The sequence below is a fragment of the Helicoverpa zea genome, chromosome 22 (genome assembly GCF_022581195.2).
Source record: "Helicoverpa zea isolate HzStark_Cry1AcR chromosome 22, ilHelZeax1.1, whole genome shotgun sequence".
Classification (NCBI taxonomy): Eukaryota; Metazoa; Arthropoda; class Insecta; order Lepidoptera; family Noctuidae; genus Helicoverpa; species Helicoverpa zea.
In genome coordinates, this window is record NC_061473.1 from 6,784,142 (window position 1) to 6,805,270 (window position 21,129).

The 21,129-nt window shown below is 36.4% G+C and overlaps 2 protein-coding genes across 2 annotated transcripts; one reads left to right on the plus strand and one right to left on the minus strand.

Moving 5' to 3' along the window:
- The first annotated feature begins 16 nt into the window (after positions 1 to 16).
- LOC124641370 (40S ribosomal protein S12) lies at positions 17 to 6,201 on the plus strand. The gene is made up of 6 exons (XM_047179439.1): positions 17 to 119; positions 254 to 291; positions 578 to 712; positions 3,588 to 3,690; positions 4,860 to 4,961; positions 6,059 to 6,201. The coding sequence occupies exons 2-6, from the start codon at positions 275 to 277 to the stop codon at positions 6,119 to 6,121; spliced, it is 420 nt and encodes a 139-aa protein (XP_047035395.1). The 5' UTR covers positions 17 to 119; positions 254 to 274; the 3' UTR covers positions 6,122 to 6,201.
- A 2,509-nt stretch (positions 6,202 to 8,710) lies between these two features.
- On the minus strand, positions 8,711 to 21,106 carry LOC124641320 (zinc finger MYND domain-containing protein 10). The gene is made up of 10 exons (XM_047179380.1): positions 20,877 to 21,106; positions 20,499 to 20,607; positions 20,153 to 20,266; positions 18,420 to 18,559; positions 11,427 to 11,549; positions 10,694 to 10,848; positions 10,220 to 10,371; positions 9,782 to 9,943; positions 9,294 to 9,532; positions 8,711 to 8,875 (listed from the first exon to the last, which is right to left on the minus strand). Exons 1-10 carry the CDS (start codon positions 20,978 to 20,980, stop codon positions 8,806 to 8,808), a joined length of 1,368 nt encoding a protein of 455 aa, XP_047035336.1. The 5' UTR covers positions 20,981 to 21,106; the 3' UTR covers positions 8,711 to 8,805.
- Between the last annotated feature and the right edge of the window lie 23 nt (positions 21,107 to 21,129).

Genomic DNA, 21,129 nt, shown 5'->3' on the forward strand with positions numbered 1-21,129 from the left:
AACAAGTTTGTGCAAGGAATAATTATGCGAGTTTAGTATTGCCATTTAAAAAATGTTCTGAAAATATTATCACAATAAAAAATGTTTTTGACAGCTCTAGTCTTTTTCCGGTACGCAAGGTAAATTGTCAAACGTTTTGTGTTCGCTTTCTCTGAATCTTGAATTATTTTCGCAATCTTTAATTCTGTAATTACTGTGAGTGTTTCAAAATTATGTTGGAGTATCGCTCAACCTATTATATTTCGTATTTCAGGTCGTCTAATCACAAAAAACCATGGCTGATGTCGAAGTGTAAGTACATTTTGTATTCGTTACTTTGCATATTTCTACTTGAGTTTTTGCAGTATCCTGTCTTTATAATCGTTAATTTATATACTTTTCTCTTAATACTGTACTTTAAAATCAATAAAACCTTAAAATAAGATGTAAACATGTTGTCAACATAACCTCCAAATTTATTCTGTTCCGTAGCATGACTTGATCATACTAAAGGTTACTCGTACTTTTTCTACCTCTCCAAAGCCTCGTGCGAGCTTTTATCGTAGTACATTCGCTATAACCATGTTTAATTTTGCAGTGAGGTACCCGCGAACCCCGTCCTGAGCGGAGGTGCGATGGACGTGAACACAGCCCTTCAAGAGGTGCTGAAGACTGCCCTCATCCACGGAGGTCTCGTACACGGACTCCACGAGGCTGCCAAGGCCCTTGACAAGTTAGTAAACCTTCTTTGTTAGTACTGGTTTACTAGGTACTGCGAAGGCCCGATAATGCCAATAGAATTGTGTTAATGCCAATATCACCGTATGGCATTGGTTTACCACCTGTCTACCTATATGATGATGTGATTCAGTGTATCAAATTGTGCATGAGTCTGCAACTACTAACTACAACTACAACAAAAAGCTTCTGAAGTGACCATGGTAATTTTACCATGTGTTAATTTTGTATACTGAATTGTGAAAATGTTATTGTGGTACATTAAATTACAGAATATATGCTTTTATTTATTTATTTATTTAGGCACACCAACAACTTATTTACAAATACTTTCACATATATAAGTTTATAATTGTAATAAGTCCTGCGTAAATATGTTAATTACAGGTGCGCACAACGTTCAAATTAAAAATAACTTAAATTAAACTAAACCAAACTATGCATAACAAAAATAATAATAAAAAAAAAGAAGAAGAATCGATAGAGGCAAATGACAAGGTACTATTCAAATTGGTCAATTTTGTGCAAAATTTAATTTATAGGAGGCATTTACATTGCGCTTAAATTTATTATAGGGATCATGGAAAATGTCAAAATTGTCCGAGCTCCCGCACAAAGAGTTATATTCACTGCAAATTCGTGCCATAGGCAAGCGTTTACCAACATTGGTTCTGTAAAATGGAATGTGGAATGGTTTGGTGATTGGGTATCGTGGTATTCTGGTGGGAACAGCAAGTTTAATGTGATGAACTAATTCGCTACTAAGTCTGTCTTTCCATTAATGAGTTTGTGTAAGAATTGAATGTCATGAATTTTGCGACGATTATGGAGAGTATTCATTTTAAAGAAATTTAGTCTTTGATAGTATGGGACCCTATGTGAAATTCCGGACGAGATATACGCCAGATGTCTGGTAAACGCTCGTTGGATACTCTCAATCCTCTGAGATTGCACAGCATATATGGGACTCCACACTTCAGAAGCAAATTCCAGATGACTTTGTACAAGACTATAATATAATATTTTTTTTGTCCGTATAAGACGAAACTCTTTGGTATTTCTTTTTATGAATCCTAACATCATGCAAAATGCAATTACAGTGGTATAGTTTAAATAACATGTATTCCAAATAAGTTAGGTACAAAGATGTTGAATAATTTATTCCAAAAATTTGGCTGCAAAATTACATTTAAGTTAAAGGCTTGAATGTTAGCGGTCAAAAGTAAAATGATTTTTGTGTAGTTAAACAAAGACATGAAATAACATTTATTACTGATGGTAGTAATAAATAAAAGTTAGAACTTTTGAGTTCTAAAGTTCTTACATTTCATATGTAATCCAAAGTACTACTATATTTTGCCAAAAAAGTATTTAAAAAGTTACTTATCAAAGCAGTCACCTTAAGAAGTTATTATTTCTTTTTTCCTCACAATTGCATTGGAACTACAACCAATATTCACTCAGTACGGGGCTGTTCTAGTCTCGTGCAGTGTGGAAATATCTGGCACTCCACAAAGGTGTGCGGGATACACTCTGATGCAGACAGAGACGCACATACATAGTACCACAATGTTCTGTCTTCAACATTGTGGCCTCCCAATTGTGCCACATTTATTCTGCCGTGCTACCGAAAAAGGGCACAACTAACATTTTTTGTCAAAATGAGTTATATATATATTCGGAATCAGGAAAAAAAGGCCTATCTGCCTGATTTTTTGTGAATTTTTAGCTGCAAAATAAACAGAGATAGCATAAGCTTAAAGGGCACAACTACATCACCTTTTAGTTTTATTACATATTATTACAATAAAAAGGCATATTGTATTATGTGACTTTTATCTTACCTTTTTACTATCGATATATTTAATGGAACGAACATTTTGGCAATTAATGTAGAAAGAAAAGTCACAACTGGCAGTTATGCCCTTTCTATTTACCCCTACGCTAATAAATGTTATATAAAAAAGGGACATCGGCGTTATGAATTAATTCTAATATTTTCTGTACCTATATATTCATTTTAAAAAATTATCTTTTCATCGTAAAATTTTAAATTTTTACTAAAAATTTAACATTGAAAAGGCATATTTGGTTATATGTGCCTTTTCAACATAATATTGCTCCTTTCTTGTTATTTTTTATGTTAAGTTAAAAAGAATTATGCTAATTATTAAATATATCCATTTAAATTAAAATATAATATTGCTATCGTTGTGTACATACCAAAAAAACACATTTTTTTACATTTTCACAATTTCGAAAAACACATTTTAAACGTGTTTTTTTTAACAAAATTCAAAAAATATTTGAAACTCGATTTTCTCAACATTTGTAAAATGTTAGTTGTGCCTTTCTTAATAACGACGGCAGTATTATACACTAGCTTCTTCCTCACGGTTTCACTTGCATTCTGGGAGAACTTCTTCCCTTACTGCTATGTTACTTGGAGATAGTGTAGCTTTCCAACAGTGAAGGAAGTTTTCAAATTAGGCACAAACAAAATATATTTATCCTATAAGTATAGACTAGCAGCTGGTACCTGCAGTTTCACCAGGGTCCCAACTATTTTCTGCGCCGACATAAAAAGTAACTAAAAAGTTGGATTGCAATACAATGTACACAAAATTGTAGCTTCATCATTTTGTAGGGCCTGTTGCTGCTAGGCTGAAGAACCGAGTTTTTCTGATCACTAATGACCTATGTAATGTATAACATACAGGCTTGTCATAGCTTGGAGGCAGCGAGCTAATAAATAGAAGTAGCATGTGCCAATAAAAGTTAAGGATATAGCCCGGCTTAATTTAAGGAGATAGTCCAATTTACAGCAAAAAGGTTATGAGTATTGTGCTAAATCGTGTCTGTCTGTGCAGGAGGCAAGCTGTCCTCTGCGTACTGGCTGAGAACTGCGACGAGGCTGCGTACAAGAAGCTCGTCCAGGCTCTCTGCAATGAGCACCAGATCCCCCTCGTGAAGGTGAGTCTTACTTCAGCTAAAGTCATAACATTTACTATTTAAAATAAAACTATGCCTGAAATTACCTAATTTTGTGATTCTAGTGGTGAAGTTTCAGAAATGTTTGAACACAATTTCTAATTGTTTACAAGATGATTATTGCCTTAAACCTGTAATGTAATATAATTTACAGCTTGTTCTAAAATTCTATCTGATGATTTGCTTACCAATGAATCTATTGATAATGCTTCTAATGATAGAATTTGAAACCCGTATGTGTAATGTCAAAAGTGAAACAACAGATAGATAGAATATTAGAAACTGCTGTAAACATATATTAAAAAAAAATATATATATATTGTTTAACATATGTATTTTCTAAGTATATCTTAGACACCAATGACTGTGTTTCGGATGGCACGTTAAACTGTAGGTCCCGGCTGTCATTGAACATCCTTGGCAGTCGTTACGGGTAGTCAGAAGCCAGTAAGTCTGACACCAGTCTAACCAAGGGGTATCGGGTTGCCCGGGTAACTGGGTTGAGGAGGTCAGATAGGCAGTCGCTCCTTGTAAAGCACTGGTACTCAGCTAAATCCGGTTAGACTGGAAGCTGACCCAAACATAGTTTGGGAAAAGGCTTGGAGGATGATGAGGAGGATGATGATGTTCATCTAAATATTGTTGCGCTCCGCACGAGCGGTCCCGGTACTATATCGGTCCCGCAAAAGGAGCGCAGAGTAAATCGTGTGCCCCTATGGTGGCTCTCAACCTGACGAGTCAACTTTCCTAGCACCCGTACATTTTTACTAACCAACAATATTTTATGTAATTAATACAGCACATGGTCATTCTCTCATTGACAAGAGATCTTTTGTAAAAAATTAACTACTAGCGTTTTGCCACTTTCGCACATAGATATAAAGTAGCCTGTATGTTATTATACAAGCTGTATTTCCAAGTTTAACCAAATCCCGATTAGTCGTTTGTGAGTGGAAAAGTAACAAACATAAACCCTCACAAACTTTCGCCTTTATATTTGTTTTTTTTTTTTATTTGAAAGATTTTTTGTTTTATATCTCGCATGAATTCTCGAGATTATGACTACGTGCTATTTCTTTAATTTATTTACTACTGTTATACAAAGGAATCAAATCTAAAATATAAATAAATCAATATATTATTTTCTGTAGGTGGACAACAACAAGAAACTCGGTGAATGGGCGGGTCTCTGCAAAATCGACAAGGACGGCAAGGCTAGGAAGATCGTCGGCTGCTCCTGTGTAGTGATCAAGGTATGTTCAAACTTAATCATTTGTAATACCTAGTTGATACAATTCTCGCCAAACTTATGCCGGCCACACACGCTACAGTCTATCGGAGAGGTAATCTGTGCAGATACCTGCGCATGTCAACCGAACAATGGTAGCATTCAAAAAACTGCACAGGACTATTCCCACACACATTCCTGTCCATTTTCACAGGCATACTTGCACAGGTGGAACTCTTCGATAGACTGTAGAGTATAGCATCAGATCGTCAAAAAAAAAAATTGTATCAGTGAACGGGAGGGGGGAAATAGGAGACGGGGAAATAAGTGCATACTTCCACTCAGAATTTAAATTCGAATCGCCATTAAGTTTGGCGAGAACGGTTGGCTTTTACTCAAAATAGGATTTCCAAGGACTAGCAAACGCAGCGTAGGACGTCCACCAACAAGGTGGATAGACAACCTTATAAAGGTCGCTGGAAGACATTGGGTGCAGGTCGCCTCCAACAGGTATCTGTGGAGATCTAAGGGGGAGGCCTATGTTCAGCAGTGGACGTCCTATGGCTGAGATGATGATGATGAGGTTTTCAATCAAGCTTTTGAATTGTTAGAGCTTCTTTTTCACAGTAAAAGTCTATAAGACTCCAGTTAAATATGAGTTGTTGGTACCAACTTCCCATAGCGCTCAGCACGAACATTACCAATAATCATCGTTGGTAGTGACGAAATAACGGCGCAACATGAAATCGAGTGACCCTATGGTGCCGCGCCAATTGCACAGGCAACTTTCCTATCACTCGTACATACATATTATAACAACTATCATTTTTTTAACTAAGTAAAAGACTATAGAAGAAATAAATAATACTCTTAACGAGACAGAATTTATTCCTTCGTATGAAGTCTTACCTTTTTAGTAAAAGAAACCCTTTTACAAGGCTGTCTTTGCACCTGTAAGTTGCAAATGTAAAATCTCTTGCATGTCGCTTGTAGTTCTTAGAACTTATTTAAGCAATTTACAAATGTAAAGGCGGAGTAGTAAATGGGCCATACTGTTTAGCCCTCCTGACATACCCAGTTGTACATATTATGTTAAATGTTTTTTCGTTTCATTGTCTGCAGGACTTCGGTGAAGAGACGCCAGCGTTGGACGTGCTCAAAGACTACCTTAAGTCTTCAAGCTAATTTCACCTAGTGCATAAGTTAAACAATAAAAATACAAAAAAATACTTATTCTTTTATTTCTGGTCTCCTTTTGATCAACCTCGATTTTTTTCGTACATTTTGAAACATGTTCAAGAAAATAGCAAAGCAAGTGAAAATATTATGGTAAATGTTTAACAGCCAGTTTCTTCATCAAAAGTAAAAGCCAAAGTAATGCCTTAAGTAACTGTCAAATTCATTTTTTCTATTAGTTTTGCTGTCACTTTAGCCTTGAAAAAACGAATTTGACCATTACTTTTACTTTAGACATTACTTTGACTTTTACTTTTGATGAAGAAACTGGCCGTAAGTTTGCCTTTAGTTTGCTTGCTGAGCAGTTTTAAATGAAACCAGGCAGTAATGTTGCATATACATTGGAACAACAGTTTTGTCCTTGTGTAGGGGGATGATTCCATCAGGGCGGAAATAAGGTCTCAAATAGTGATTCCATTTTTACACGCTTTTTATTAGCTTCACCTGTATGTTGGTATGTTCGTTTGTAACAATTTCTTTAGGCGCGATAGATTTCGTTCAAACTTTGTAGATTTATTGAGGACCGATGACAATACACTATATAATTTGAGAAAATTATTCCATTTTTCAATTTGCAAAATATGATGTTTGTTAATTTATATAATTTTCATCTATAGTCGATAAGGTAAGAAAATTAATTAAAATCTAGAATTTTTCTCTACAGTCGATAAGGCAGGGCTCGATGTTAATTTTTATTTCCAATAATTATCTTTAGCCGTTTTCTCTAATATTGTCAAATTTACCAAACTAAAAAGTAGAAAATAAATAATAGTTAAAAAAAAACTAAAAAACTTTTTATAGAAAACCGAACTAAAAAATAGAAAATAAATTTTAACACTTTCGCTGCCCAGCTCCGAAAAGCAATTCCTATCCACATGCCCAAAAATATTTTGTATAACTACATAACAACCCGGTATTCGAGTCCAACAGCGCAATTGTATCGGAACGGGACCCTTATGCCCGAAAACCCGGCGTCCGGGTTCACTTAAGCCCCGCCCACCGAGCGTAGGGCTACCCAAAATAATTTACTAGAATATAATTATTGTGCATTTTTGATCAGAATAAAGAAAATAAATCCCGTCTTGTTATTTAATTTATTATGTTGTTAAAGAGACTATTTTTTTAATTTTAACGTACATTATGTTAGAACAGATTTACTTAATATGATTTATCGACATGTTTCTGTAAGCTTTTCTTTTAATCAATACAACGCCGACGTGCTTTGTTTTAACACCTGCATAGGATAACAAAGAAAATAAAAGTATCTAGTTTTTAGTTTAAATACTCGTAATCTCAAAAAACATGCCGACGCGCTTTGTTTGTCATTTTACGGGCCAGAGATAAAGAACCATAAATCTCGTTATTGCACAAAAGGCGATAGATGCACTTTTGTTTTAACTTTAAAAAAAGTTTTCGGCAAACGATTAAAGGTCTTACTCAGGTAAAAACTTAACCCTTCTTTGCTGCTAAAAGTAGGTACGTATTCAGTTAATCAATTATAATTATACAAACATATACGAAGTTTATTTATTACTTCCGTTTATCGTATTACTTCCGTTTATGTTATTAATATTTTCAAAGAGATCCCCAAATGAGATACTTTCAAAAACCTTTGAAATCCGTAATTCTTCTCATATTTTGTAAATGATATGTGATTTAGCTGTAAACACTAGTATTTTTATATTACTTTGACCTAATAATAAATTTATTTCCCATTTATATTAGGCAAGGATTATCTTTGCGAATTTAACGTCTCTTGATTTGGACATACATCAATAGATGGCGCGCGTGAGCGCATTATTACTAACATCAAACAAGATCTAACCTAAGTACGCATGTACCAAATTAATACAATACTGGAGTGAAGCAATAACTGGATGGAATAATACCAATTTACGTTTTCTAATCCGTTATAAACTAAAGCGATGTTTTTTCAATTGATTTCATTTATTTACTTTTGACAACCCTTACAGCTTACTTAGCTATGGACTCGCTATTCGGGTCCTGGGCATAGGCACATGCATCTATAGCTACACATAGCGACGACTCGGTATTCGGGTTGCGGGCATAAGGAATGAACTATGGTTCGACTCGAATCCCGGGTGCTGGGCATCGAAAGTGTGAATTTAAATTAAGAAAATAGTGTTAAAAATGTCAATGAATATAAATTAATAATAGTGTGAATTAAAAAATATATATATTTAAAAAAAAGCGTGGGGTGCTTTTTAAGATATTATCGAAATGAAAATCACTCTACTCATATCTGTCAATAAAATATTCATAACTATTTTTTTTTTTATTCACACTATTATTAATTTATATTCATTGAAATTTTTAACACTATTTTTTTAATTTAAATTCATTAAAATTTATTTTCTATTTTTTAGTTCGGTTTTCTATAAAAAGCGTGTTTTTTAGTTTTTTAAACTATTATTTATTTTTTATCAGTGTTATCGCCGTCACGAGGTAATGTGGAATAGCAACCAAGTTGACAGGACGAGTAAAATATAGCTTTGTGAATGATAAAAAAGACATTACTGTTGTAGTAGTAATATTTAATTAATGCTAAGAAATAAATACATTTAATCAGACTACAACTCATCAAACAGAACGCACAAACTCAAATCAAGTTTCTAAACACAAATCTTCGCAAATTGATCGCAGAGTTCTTTGTGCTTCGGCCACTGTTGAACTTGGCATTCCCTGCAAAACATTCGTGGATTTTATTATAAGCTCGCACCCAATAATTCTATCTCTACGGTAGCTTAACGCTACGTCTAGCTTTCTCTACGGTAAGAAAAGCAACGGATAGATTGAATATTAGGAATGGCTGTTCTGTAAGCCTTCTATGAAAAAATATGTACTTAGATAAGTACTTAAATATTAGGTTCAGCAGCCAGGGAAATCAGTTCTTTATTTCTATTTCTTATGAAGACTAGATCTAAATAAAGTTAAGTAAAGCAATATTATAGCTTTTAGCTGGCGAGATTAGAGAAGAGAACCTATCTTGATTCGCAGATCGAAATCAAAATGGCGGGAAGAATATGAAAGTTTAGGATTACCTACTTTCATATATTTCCCGCCCTTTATTACCCGTTCCGTTTTAAACGGCAACACTTACCTGCCACAATACCATTCCGTTTTACATCTCGAACATTTCTTAGTTGCCTTATCGCCGCATTTGGCACACTTGGCGCCACCGCTGTCCAAAGCAAGGGCTGCATCGCTAGTGTACGACTCCAGCAGTTTCTTGGCCATGATCCGCGACTCTTCAGATCCATCCATGTGGAATAATTCCAGTTGGGCCTTAGCTAGAGACTTAGTTTTCTTGTGGACTTGCTTTAAGTAAGCGTCTTTTATCTGTGGTAGTGGAAGAACATTATAAATTGGTAAGGACCCTATCGTCATCATAAAAAGCGTGGTTTCATATTCTTGTTATTCAGGCAGCTTGTACCAGCCAGTCTTACCGAGGGGTTTAGGGTTGCCCAAGTAACTAGGTTGAAGAGGTCAGATAGGCAGCCGCTCCATGTAAAATACGTACTCAGTTGGATCCGATTAGACTGGAAGCCGACGCCAACATAGTTGGAAGAAGACTAGACAGAAAGATACCTGTGGCACAATCTCAATGAGCGTACACCCAGGGTTCTTGACGCCGTTGGTACGGTTGTGAAGACTCGAGTAATCTCCAACTGCTAGGCGGCAGAGGAACATCTTCAGGTCGCCTAATGGCGGAATCTGGTCCAGCATGAGATCTGTCATCTTTACTTGCAACTGGGATAAAAGAAAATGCAAGGTAAAGTTTCAATTCTACTTAAGGTAAGTGCTACTTTACTGAACGGCCTAGTTAGTTATCGGATCTAATAGATTTGAAAGCTGAAGTTACCAATATATTGTTTTATAAAGAATACAGAATACAGCTTTGGACTCTAAAGTTAAGGTCTTTTTGTTAAAGTTACAGGCTGGACAAAATTGAGGTAAAATTTCAGAATAACAGAATAAAAACCTTCATTCTCCATTTAAATGTTACAAGGATCCCAAAATACTCACCCTGCAGAAAGCGCTGCGTCGGCACTCGTCTATAGTGTAGTAGTGTGCGAGACGTGGCTCCAACAATAGTTGACGCAAACACAACCACAGTTGCACCTCCGTGCGGTGCATCTGAGCCAAGTCCTCGGCTGACGGCTTGCTCCAACGACCGACTGGAATAAACCTCTTTTTAATAGACTTCCCAAAAAGGAGGTTGTCATTCAAATGTTTGTATTTTTAGTTAGCCTTTTTAACTTAATTGTCTAAACTTGGATTGTACCTATGTAAAATCTCTGTTTGTTTACATGGAATTATTTTTCCCATCCGTTTTTTTTTTGTGGCTGCAAATGCTTTCTCACGCACCCTAAAAATAGTCAAAACGAAATGATGAAACGTGTCTAAATAGGTAACATGCCCGACCATGTCCTAGAACTTGACAGTTACATTTTTGCTATTCATGAAATATTAATTCTTAAGCGAAATTTAAATGCTCACAATTGAACATCTGAAGGTCTCCAGCCTCATTCCTCTTCATCCAGGGCTCGTGTATCAGCAGATGCGTCAGTAAGGAAGGCACGTCATGCGTTTTGTACAGATTGGTCGAGATGGAGGCGCCCGCGCCGCCTACCTCCATGTGCTCTGCTATGTAGCTAGAATGGGGTAGATGGTTGAATGTTAATGGGGCTTTTTTCTTCTGGCAATACTGGCGGGCTAAGAAAACTTGACTTAAGGAAGGTGGATAGACAGATATAATTATACTTTATTAGGTACACTAATTTTACACTTTTGATCTTAAATCTAGTTACAGTAGGTGACATAATGGCCGGTCCTATCGCTAAAAGCGATCTCTTCCAAACAAACTATGGGATGAATTGAGATGAGAAGGAAAAGATTATACGGTACCCACATCATGCTTGTTTTTCAGGAGCAGACTTGAAGGAGTAGAAGGTATAAATCAAGCATCGTTTTCTGGAGCCGAGTCAAAAAAGTGGATGAATAATTTATTCATCCTCTTTCTTCTTTCACGCAGCTTAAAAATGGCATTACCTTTATTCTGAATAAAGGTAATGCTATTTTTATGCTGCGTGATTGTTGGAAAAAGATATCCAGGAACAAAGATAGGTTTTTGTCAATAAACATAAGGTCAGCAGAGGGGTAAGCTGATGATGTACCTAACAACTGAACTATACTGAACCTATTTGAAGCTTCTAGGCTACAGTCGTCTTACCGCACAATTGAGATGCATCTCATGCTTATGTCGAACTGCAAATCGCGCTTCTGTCTCTCCAACTCTTCAATGGCCGTCTCCGATTCCAGATCTTTGGATGTCACTGGTTTCAAATAGTCGTTACTGCAACGAAGAATAGGTATATTTAAACTGTTTGAAAGGTCTTTTCATTGAAAACCCTATGTAGTGTATGCAGGTACATGTGCATCATTGTATAGGTTATGTCATTATTATGACGCCTCGTGCGCATACGTCACTCGGTTATAAATACCGGATCGAGCGGTGGGGAGTCAGTCGTTGTCAGACTGTCGACCTGTGTGGTGGTGCGTTGGCGAGTCGATTAACATAATAAAATGAGCGTACAATACATTGGCGACGAGGATAAAACCGTGAGTGTTTGGACCAACAGTTACCTATTATCTAATTTTTATAATTTTGAACTACCTATTAGTTCTGTGATCCAGAAAAATATTTGATATACAAGGTTATACTAAATAATTTGTCCTATTCATGCCTATACCAAATTAATGTATGCTAAATAAGCTTTGATAACAAGTAACCTCTGACCGATGTTAATATTCAATCATATTAAAAAGTGCAAAAGGAAAGAAGGAAGGGAAGAGAGTAGAATGACAAAGTATACATAACTTTTATGTTCATGTATGTATCACCCGAATTGCAAACAAATTTTAACCTTTTTACGTAATTCTTTGTTTAAGTTTACCTTGCTACAATTCTAATGGAAGTAGCAATATTTATTGCAGGTGTTAATATTTATCAAATGAGTAATTTATAATACAAAATCATTACTTGGTGATCAGTTTACTCATTCTTAAACCTGCATCAAAGTTTATTCAATAATAGGCATTTATTGGAAGCAATATAAAGTTGCTGGTTGTTGAATTGTCGTCAAGACGATTTTAGCAGTGGTGGGATTTCCTAGAGGATATAATACAATAACCTATTTGCCTTATAATCAATTGTGTTTAATAATTGTTGTGCTTGCATGCCAACAAGGCGCAATGTACACGGATCTTATTATGTTGTTTACAATCCTATTTTGTAAGTGCCTGCATTCTAAGCAAATAAAGACCTATTCTATTCCAAAAATCTGCTGGTCATTAAATTGACAGCTTGACGGTTAGCAGTAGTGTATATCTACTGGTCATTAGATTGACAGCTTGGCAGTTGGCAGTAGCGTGTATCTACTGGTCATTAGATTGACAGCTTGACAGTTGGCAGTAGTGTGTATCTACTGGTCATTAAATTGACAGCCTGATTGTTGGCAGTAGTCTATATCTACTGGTCATTGAATTGACAGCTTGATGGTTGGCAGTAGTGTGTATCTACTGGTCATTAAATTGACAGCCTGATTGTTGGCAGTAGTCTATATCTACTGGTCATTGAATTGACAGCTTGATGGTTGGCAGTAGTGTATATCTACTGGTCATTGAATTGACAGCTTGATGGTTGGCAGTAGTGTGTATCTACTGGTCATTAAATTGACAGCCTGATTGTTGGCAGTAGTCTATATCTACTGGTCATTGAATTGACAGCTTGATGGTTGGCAGTAGTGTATATCTACTGGTCATTAAATTGACAGCTTGGCAGTTGGCAGTAGTCTATATCTACTGGTCATTAAATTGACAGCTTGACAGTTGGCAGTAGTCTATATCTACTGGTCATTAAATTGACAGCTTGACAGTTAACGGTAGTGAACGTCTACTGGTCATTCAATTGACTGTACACGCATAAATTATCTGGCGATAGTTGTCAACTACTGCAACAACTAAATAGTAAATCTTGATAATTTTTATATTTTCTGTGCCCGGTGATTTGGATCATAAAAAGCTTCCAAACTTAACTTCTCAGAGTCTAGTCAACAACTTATACCTGCTATATTGTTCTGGTACTTAACTAACTTAATTCAAGTGCTTGCAATATAGAGGATATTACAAGAACAAACTGGTGGGTTATATACTCAACGGTTCTACAAATGACAAACATGTGCTAGGTATCTAGTTTAACAAACAGCACATTGAGGGACCGTAGTAGGTTGGCCATGTATGTTGAAGAACTCGCCCAGCTATACTGGTATGTATTCACCTATGCACAACATCCAAGTCCATCAACACCTCTAGTGGGTTGCCTACCCATAATAGTGTTAATTATAACAGTTGCTCAGTCACCCTAGGTATAATTTCAATACTTTTACTTTATTTTGCTGTATTAAAGAGGTTGTTATACAACAGAGATATTCCAGAAGATACAGAACAGTAGAACAGCATACAAGCAGCAATACTAGCTGGAAAATGTGGATCAAAATTTTGGTATTCAATAGATAGAATCTTTGGTAAACATGCTAGCTCACAATTGTAATTTCAGTACTTTAGGTTGATATAAAACTCTTAGATCAAAAGAATATGGAACTAAGCATTGGAGCAATCTGTGATTTATTTGACAATGCTACTTTATCTACCCAACTGCCTCGTTGGTCTAGCTGTCGCAAGCGCGGCTGCTGAGCACGAGGTCTCGGGTTCGATTCCCGGGTCGGGCCTGGAAGTTGGTGATTGATACACCCGTGCATCGGAAAGCACGTAAATGTCGGTCCTGCGCCTGATCTCTTTCCGGTCGTGTCGGATTGCCGTCCCATCGGGTTATGAGAGTGAAGGAACAGTGAGTGCACTTGTGTCTGCGCAAATGCTTGTGCACTATAATATGTCCTGCGCAGTTGGCTAATCCCCTTACGTGAGTACAGCCGCCGTAGCCGATAATCGGCTAGGAGGACATCATCATCATTTACCCAACTGGGCCTTCTCATCTGTGACAAAAAATATTTTAAGGATGATACCTGGAAGGAGTTCCAATGTAGATACTTACTCTGGGAACTGTCTAATGATGATTAGCTCATGGATGATTGTTGCAATCAAGTTCTCAAAAGTTGATGATTGCGTGTGCTTTTAAAACCTTCAAGATTCAGGCTTGAATGAATTTTAATTGGTATCTTAGCCTCTTTTTTATTGATTTACATTGGTGTTTACAAATAGTTTAACAAAGTGGCCCTCATTATAATATTGTTATTTGCCAATTATGTTTTACAGTATTGCAGTACCAATAAGCAGTATAAGTACATTGAGAGTTGTGGAAGAATATGCTTCCATAGGGGCGAATAACATAACCATATATGAACATATATGAAATAGAATCCATTTATTGATCTCAAGTTAATAAATCATCACATTAATATATTCTTGAAGTGCACACCTACTTGTAATATAAAGTTGTGTAATTTCCTCAACCCATCCCATAAGATAAGATCCATATGGGTGGTGGGATGGATATCTATTAACAAAATAATGTCTTGTGTCCATAGCGTTAGGGTTAATAATAATTGATCTTAGAATACCAATCTTAGGTTACCGTAAGACAATTGGACTCGCACGAGAGGTAAAGAACTTTATCACTATTTACATTTATCGACATTTATTACTCTTTTGTGCTAATTAAACTACACAGTTGCGTCGACATTTGGTTAATAATAACTAAAATATTAGAAGGCAGTACTCCTTGATACGGCACGTATTGTGAGGAGGTTTCTGTCTCTGGGACCCTAACCACCGGTACCTTGGACCCTGGGCCCGATATCGGTGGTAACCTATTTTTTATATTTTTAAATGTTTTTTATTTTTATATTTAATATTTGAAAGTGTAAATTATATGTTCTAAATAAATAAATGACCACTAAAATATTATTAAGTTCCTAAGTCCTACTGCAAAATATAATCTGAGTAAGTGTTCCTTAAAGTATAGGAAGTAAAATTGCCCTTAGTCACCAAATCGTTTAAAAATTTACTGGGGTGCTGTCCCTATAAAAGATAATAATATTTTTATATTCTGGTTGTCTAACTGAAACAACGTAGATAAAGTCAGCTGCAATAAAGGGTAAGCGCTTTTGAACGAAACTATAAACATACTTATGCAGCCAGTTATACTTACATAAAAAAAAAAAAAAAAATATTACGCGGTCATGAAATTGGAAAAGCGTAAAATATTAAAAATGGAAGCAGCACAAAGCTGATCATCAAATTGATGAGGTCAAGTATGACATGAGAGCAGCATAGCTGCTCATGAAATTGAGATATAGAATTAGAATCCCACATTTATCTATGTGTAGACAGATGTTTTAGAAAGGTTAGCGGTTGTTTTGCAAAAGGAAAATTGCATCGACTAGAAAACTGTTTGTGAGCTGCTGTCACCTTGTTGAAAGGAAGAAGAGCATGAGTTGAGGGTCAGGGACTCTTCTATTTTATGGTGATGCAGAATGTCACAGCTTCAAAATATATAGTGCAAAGTTAGTGACACCTGTTAAAGTGCGTTCGTTGCATAATATGGTTCTAATTAGTTAAAATCTGATTCGTAATGTTACTTTACACCTTCGTTATAATCAATATATAACCATGATACTAAAAAGCTTACCATCAAAGCATAATAATTCTTTGACTACTTAAATTTTTGAAAACCACATTAGGAAAAGCAAACAAACATTACAGAACGCAATGTCCGGTGATAATAGTGTTCTTGGATGCCTAACCGAAATATAAGTATTCCTATCGCACTATTATATGCAGTAAGGTATTCATATGTTGGGTGTTGAATGCTAAGAAGCTTACAGTTTCTTGACTAGATATTGGACATACATTGATGTAGGGTATTTAAAGCCTATATCAGAATTTCAGCGAGTGTACTAGCAGAAACGTGCAAAGTACCAGCGCTGATCAATAGGGTTGAAGACCAGATTGTTTGTTACATTGCTGAGATAATGATAGGCTTTGATATTCCACTCTCAAATTAAAAACTACATATTACCAAAATTAGTTGAGTTAGTATTCTCTTGCTTACAAGGCACACAAAGTACTTAACTCGTACATAGAACTACAATTTAAACCATTAAATTGGTGACAAAATATGTGATCGCCATTAAATTGGAGACAAAGTATGTGGTCACCATTAAATGGGTGACAAAGTATGGAGTCACCATTAAATTGGAGACAAAGTATGTGATCACCATTAAATGGGTGATAAAGTATGGAGTCACCATTAAATTGGAGACAAAGTATGTGGTCACCATTAAATGGGTGACAAAGTATATGGTCATCATCAAATTGGAAACAGTCCATCTAGGTCACCATTCAATTGGGACGATCTTATGTGATTACTTTCCTCGTACGGCTCGTACGGTTTTGAATGAGTGAAAAGCATTGATGAGGTACCCTAGTGCCGATCTTTTACCTTGGAACAATGCATTCTGTATCAGTTTTAAGTGAAGTCGAACCAAGCAAGATGAGTGCTCATTATCTGAAGGTACAGCAATATTTGAGACTTGCTTGATTTCACATGGACTGATTGGCGGGATGTCTGCCAAATGGACGGATCATCTCTAGTGTAGATATAATACAGGGCCGGAACAGCGGCTACAAAACCTGAAGTTAAACTTGCCGGCCTGATATCACTGCTACGAATTTGTCTTGTTGAGCCTGAAGCAGATGCTGGTATGTTACCATCTGCAAAGGGACGGATTTTTATTTATGTTTTTTTCACAAGGGAAGGGATGTAGTGTCCTGCAGTATCACCGATATCTGTCGTCTCCTTAAATGGAAAGGGAAATGAAATGGAAACGGAACAAAGTAAATCAGTTTGATGGCAGTGTGATCGGTGGACTGATCTGATAGCGTGGTTTTGTTGTGCTGCAGGTGTTTGATAGATCTTTAAGAAATTACCAAAATATTTATGAGTTTGATTGTTGGACTTTTTGAAACAAGGTTAAAATCAAAACAACAAGGGAGAGATGTAGTGTATGCAGGTACATGTGCATCATTGTATAGGTTATGTCATTATTATGACGCCTCGTGCGCATACGTCACTCGGTTATAAATACCGGATCGAGCGGTGGGGAGTCAGTCGTTGTCAGACTGTCGACCTGTGTGGTGGTGCGTTGGCGAGTCGATTAACATAATAAAATGAGCGTACAATACACCCTAAATTGTACCTGTAACGTTAATTAATTATTTATCATTGTCTAAAAGCAAGATAAAAAAAAACCGTCGTAGGTATATTCAGTTTAAACTAATTTGATGTAATGGACATACCACACCCAGTAAGTTCTACTCTTTTGTGAAAGAAAACAACCATAAGGATCTAAACCTTTGATTACTTCAAAAATCCTGAACGCAATATGAGAAAGTTAAAGACAGGGCCAATAGCACCGAGGCTTTTATCCGGCAATCTACAAAACAGTTCCAAAGAAGAAGAATATATCGGGTGTGTCGTTCATAATCACAATTAATTCTATCACATGTACTTCATGATATTCTATAGCGAATTGTAAAAAAAAAATAACATAATCCATTCAGTGGTTTAGCCACAGGACTCATTTTTCGTTTTCATAATTTACAACATCATGTGTAAATATGGCGTCCACGGCCGATTTCGGCCACGGCGGCTGTTCTGATTTAAGGAGATCAGCCAGCGCAGGACATATTATAGTGCACGAGCATTTGCGCAGACACAGGTGCACTCACTATTCCTTAACTCTCATAGCCCGATGGGACGGTAATCCGACACGACCGGAGAGAGATCAGGCGCAGGACCGACATTTACGTGCTCTCCGATGCACGGGTAAATGAAATGTAAAGGATTATAATATTATCATGTGTAAAGCAGAGATAAAGTTAGGAGTATCGAATGTTTTGATCAGTTGACAGCTGTCAGTTTTCAAGGGAGAATTTCAGCTGTTTGTAATGACTGACTTCTATATGGTGTTCCAATTTTCGCACATTTTTATTCTATTTACTTTGTTTGAAAAATGCATTTTTTTATTTTTACGTATTTTTCTTTTTTCTTTGTGTTAATCGACATATATTAACCAGTATATTAACGCATTTCATTTAATGTGATTATGAACGACACACCCGATATAATGTATACTTTACTGACTTGATAAGAGCTAAGAGTGCCGTGAGCTGGTCAACAGCATAGTTGAGCAAGTCCACCACGACCTCATTGATGCACTGCGCTCCGTCCTCGTGGAAGAGGACCGTCTCCAACAAGCCAACGGCTGCAGCCTCGTGGTATAACTGGAAATACGAAGCCACTTCAACATCCAGCATAACGTGGTGCTAAGGAGTTTGCTCTGCAACTCCTTCACAGGGGCCCGATTCTCCTAAGTTAATAATGTCAAAATCGAATAGAAATCGAATCGCAATATGATCGTAATAGCAGTTTTAACCATATCGGGCATTCTGCTACTAATAAAAGACCAATCGTATTCGATTGACATTTGATTGGTGTGCGATTGGTATTTTATTTATTTATTTATTATGTTAAAACGGTTTACACACCAATTACATTAACATAAACAAAAAAAAAACGAAAAGAAAAACAAAAGAACATATTGTTATAAAATAATAAAAACAAAACTTAATAATATTACAGAATAAAATATTAAAAACACAACAAAAGGTAAATATACAATTTAAATTAGACTACACAAATTAAACACGTTCACATAGGCTAAGACAAAAACACATTATTATTTTAAAATCATCAGCGAATAAATCACAGTTCGGTTCAGCTTCCATGAGGTCGTTGAACATAGCTAGAGCACGGGGAACCGGTGATGAGGCGCGGGCCACTGTGCGACTTGTAGGTGCGGCAAGTAGACGGTGTTTTCGACCTCGGAGGTACTTATTAGGGACGTAGAGACGAATCAGCTCATTGTGCAGATCAGGGGCATCTGTTATCCCTCTACATATTTTAAGCATGATGCTCAGCTGGTCATAGGCTCTTCTAGTTTGCAACATATTAAATCCTGGATGTCCAACAAGAAATTTGGTTGGATATAAATATGGATAATATCCAGACCGAAATTTATAAAAGAACCGCAAAAATGCCTTTTGGACTTTTTCAAGCATTAGTACATATTTAGCTTCATACGGGTTCCAAACACAAGAGCTCGCTTCTAATTTGCTTCTGACAAGCGTAGAGTATAAGAGCCGCACGACATGCGCGTTTTGAAAATCTCGTGCGTTTCTTAGAACGAACCCCAGTCGTCTAAACGAGTCTTTAGCAACAGTAGAAATATGGTCATGATATGCTATTATGATGGTATGCTATTTTGGTAATTTTGGTCTATACGGTAGTTTGCTGTGCAATCATTTTGCAATCGTAAATCATTTGCAGACAAAATGATTCATTATTGAATGACAGAAAAGGATAAAAACGTTTATTTCAAAGAAAAAATAGCGGAATACCACATAGGCTTCAATCGTAATCGATTTGGGATCGGATCTCAGTCGAATCGAGTCGAACGTCAATAGTATATTGCTTATTAAGCTACTTAAGCAATGCTTAAGTAAAATTAGGAGAATCGGGCCCCAGTAAAGACGTATAAGTTAAAAAGGCCGGGCGGTTTTAGGGACCGTCTTTTGTTTTAGTCTTCGAATAGCTCTAGGGTCCGATTCTTCGAAGTTAATAATGTCAAAATCGAATAGAAATTGAATCACAATTGATCGCAATAGCAGTTTTAACCATATCGGGCATCTGCTACTAATATAAGACCAATCGTATTCCAACGACATTCGATTGGTTTGCGATTGGTCTGCTATTTTGGTGATTTTGGTCTATACGGTAGTTTGCTCTACAAACAAAAGACCTGAAGACTAACTTACCACCATATAAACCCCGAAAGTGTTCTCAGGGGCGGGTTCTAATTTTATAATTTGTGGAAATATCTTGGTGCGCCACACTTGAATGCATATTGCTTCGTAGACTAACACCGGGAGCTGTAAACAAAGCATGAAATTCAAATGTTCAATACAGCTTTTCTGTTCAATCCTTCTCCGTGTGAGAGGAGGCCTGTGCCCAGCAGTGGGACGATAAAAAGGCTGTAACAGTAATACAGCTTTTGGTTTTAACAAAGAGGTCTTATGAACAGTTCATATGAAATTATAGACATTAAAATGATACCGAGCGCTTCTCTATGGTTTTTACAAAGAAAAAATATGAAGAAGGTACCTTCCCAGCCGAAATAAGGGTTTCTTTGGTGAGCTCCTCTTGCAATGAAGAAGCTTCTAAGACGGCTTGCTGGTTCAGTTTCTGCAATCTTATGTGCCAATCCACCCATCTGCAAGGAAAGTTAATGATTTGGTAGGTACTTAGACCATGGACCGTAGGTAATAGAAGAGTAAAGCATTATGTTATTTAGTTAAAGTAGTCAAAGATATTTCGCTGGTATTCAACAGTACTCGAGTTAAACTGGATGTTGACTGTATATTATAAAACGATAACCGGACGATTGAATGTGTTTATGATAAAGGATAAGCGGTAGAATTTAAAACTATCCAGGACTCCTGCCCAGATTTTTAAAAATAGAACAGTGTCTCACCAACTTACCCCTGATTTCCGATGCATTCGATTTGGGATGGTTGCATACTATCGACAAATAAATCTAGCTCTCCTACATTGAGAGCGCTGAGCTGGGGATCCTTTTCAACCATTTTAAAGATACTATCTTTTTACTTACTATTAAAATCTTAGAACATAGCATATACCAAGCAAAGAAAGTGTCTTCGGTATTTGTTTGTAACTATAGAAACGATGGTTCAATATTTTTATAAATCGCGCCGCCGGAAGTTACAGAAAAACA

What these genes read in the sequence shown, in the direction of transcription:
- LOC124641320 (XM_047179380.1), bottom strand. Translation starts at nt 20,980, where the DNA reads ATGGTTGAAAAGGATCCCCAGCTCAGCGCTCTCAATGTAGGAGAGCTA. An exon ending in CCCTTATTTCGGCTGGGAAG is followed by an intron (nt 20,267 to 20,498) that starts GTACCTTCTTCA and finishes CTTTGTTTACAG; the next exon opens with CTCCCGGTGTTAGTCTACGA. An exon ending in TCATTGAGATTGTGCCACAG is followed by an intron (nt 9,533 to 9,781) that starts GTATCTTTCTGT and finishes CCACTACCACAG; the next exon opens with ATAAAAGACGCTTACTTAAA.
- LOC124641370 (XM_047179439.1), top strand. An exon ending in ACCAGATCCCCCTCGTGAAG is followed by an intron (nt 3,691 to 4,859) that starts GTGAGTCTTACT and finishes TATTTTCTGTAG; the next exon opens with GTGGACAACAACAAGAAACT. An exon ending in GCTCCTGTGTAGTGATCAAG is followed by an intron (nt 4,962 to 6,058) that starts GTATGTTCAAAC and finishes CATTGTCTGCAG; the next exon opens with GACTTCGGTGAAGAGACGCC.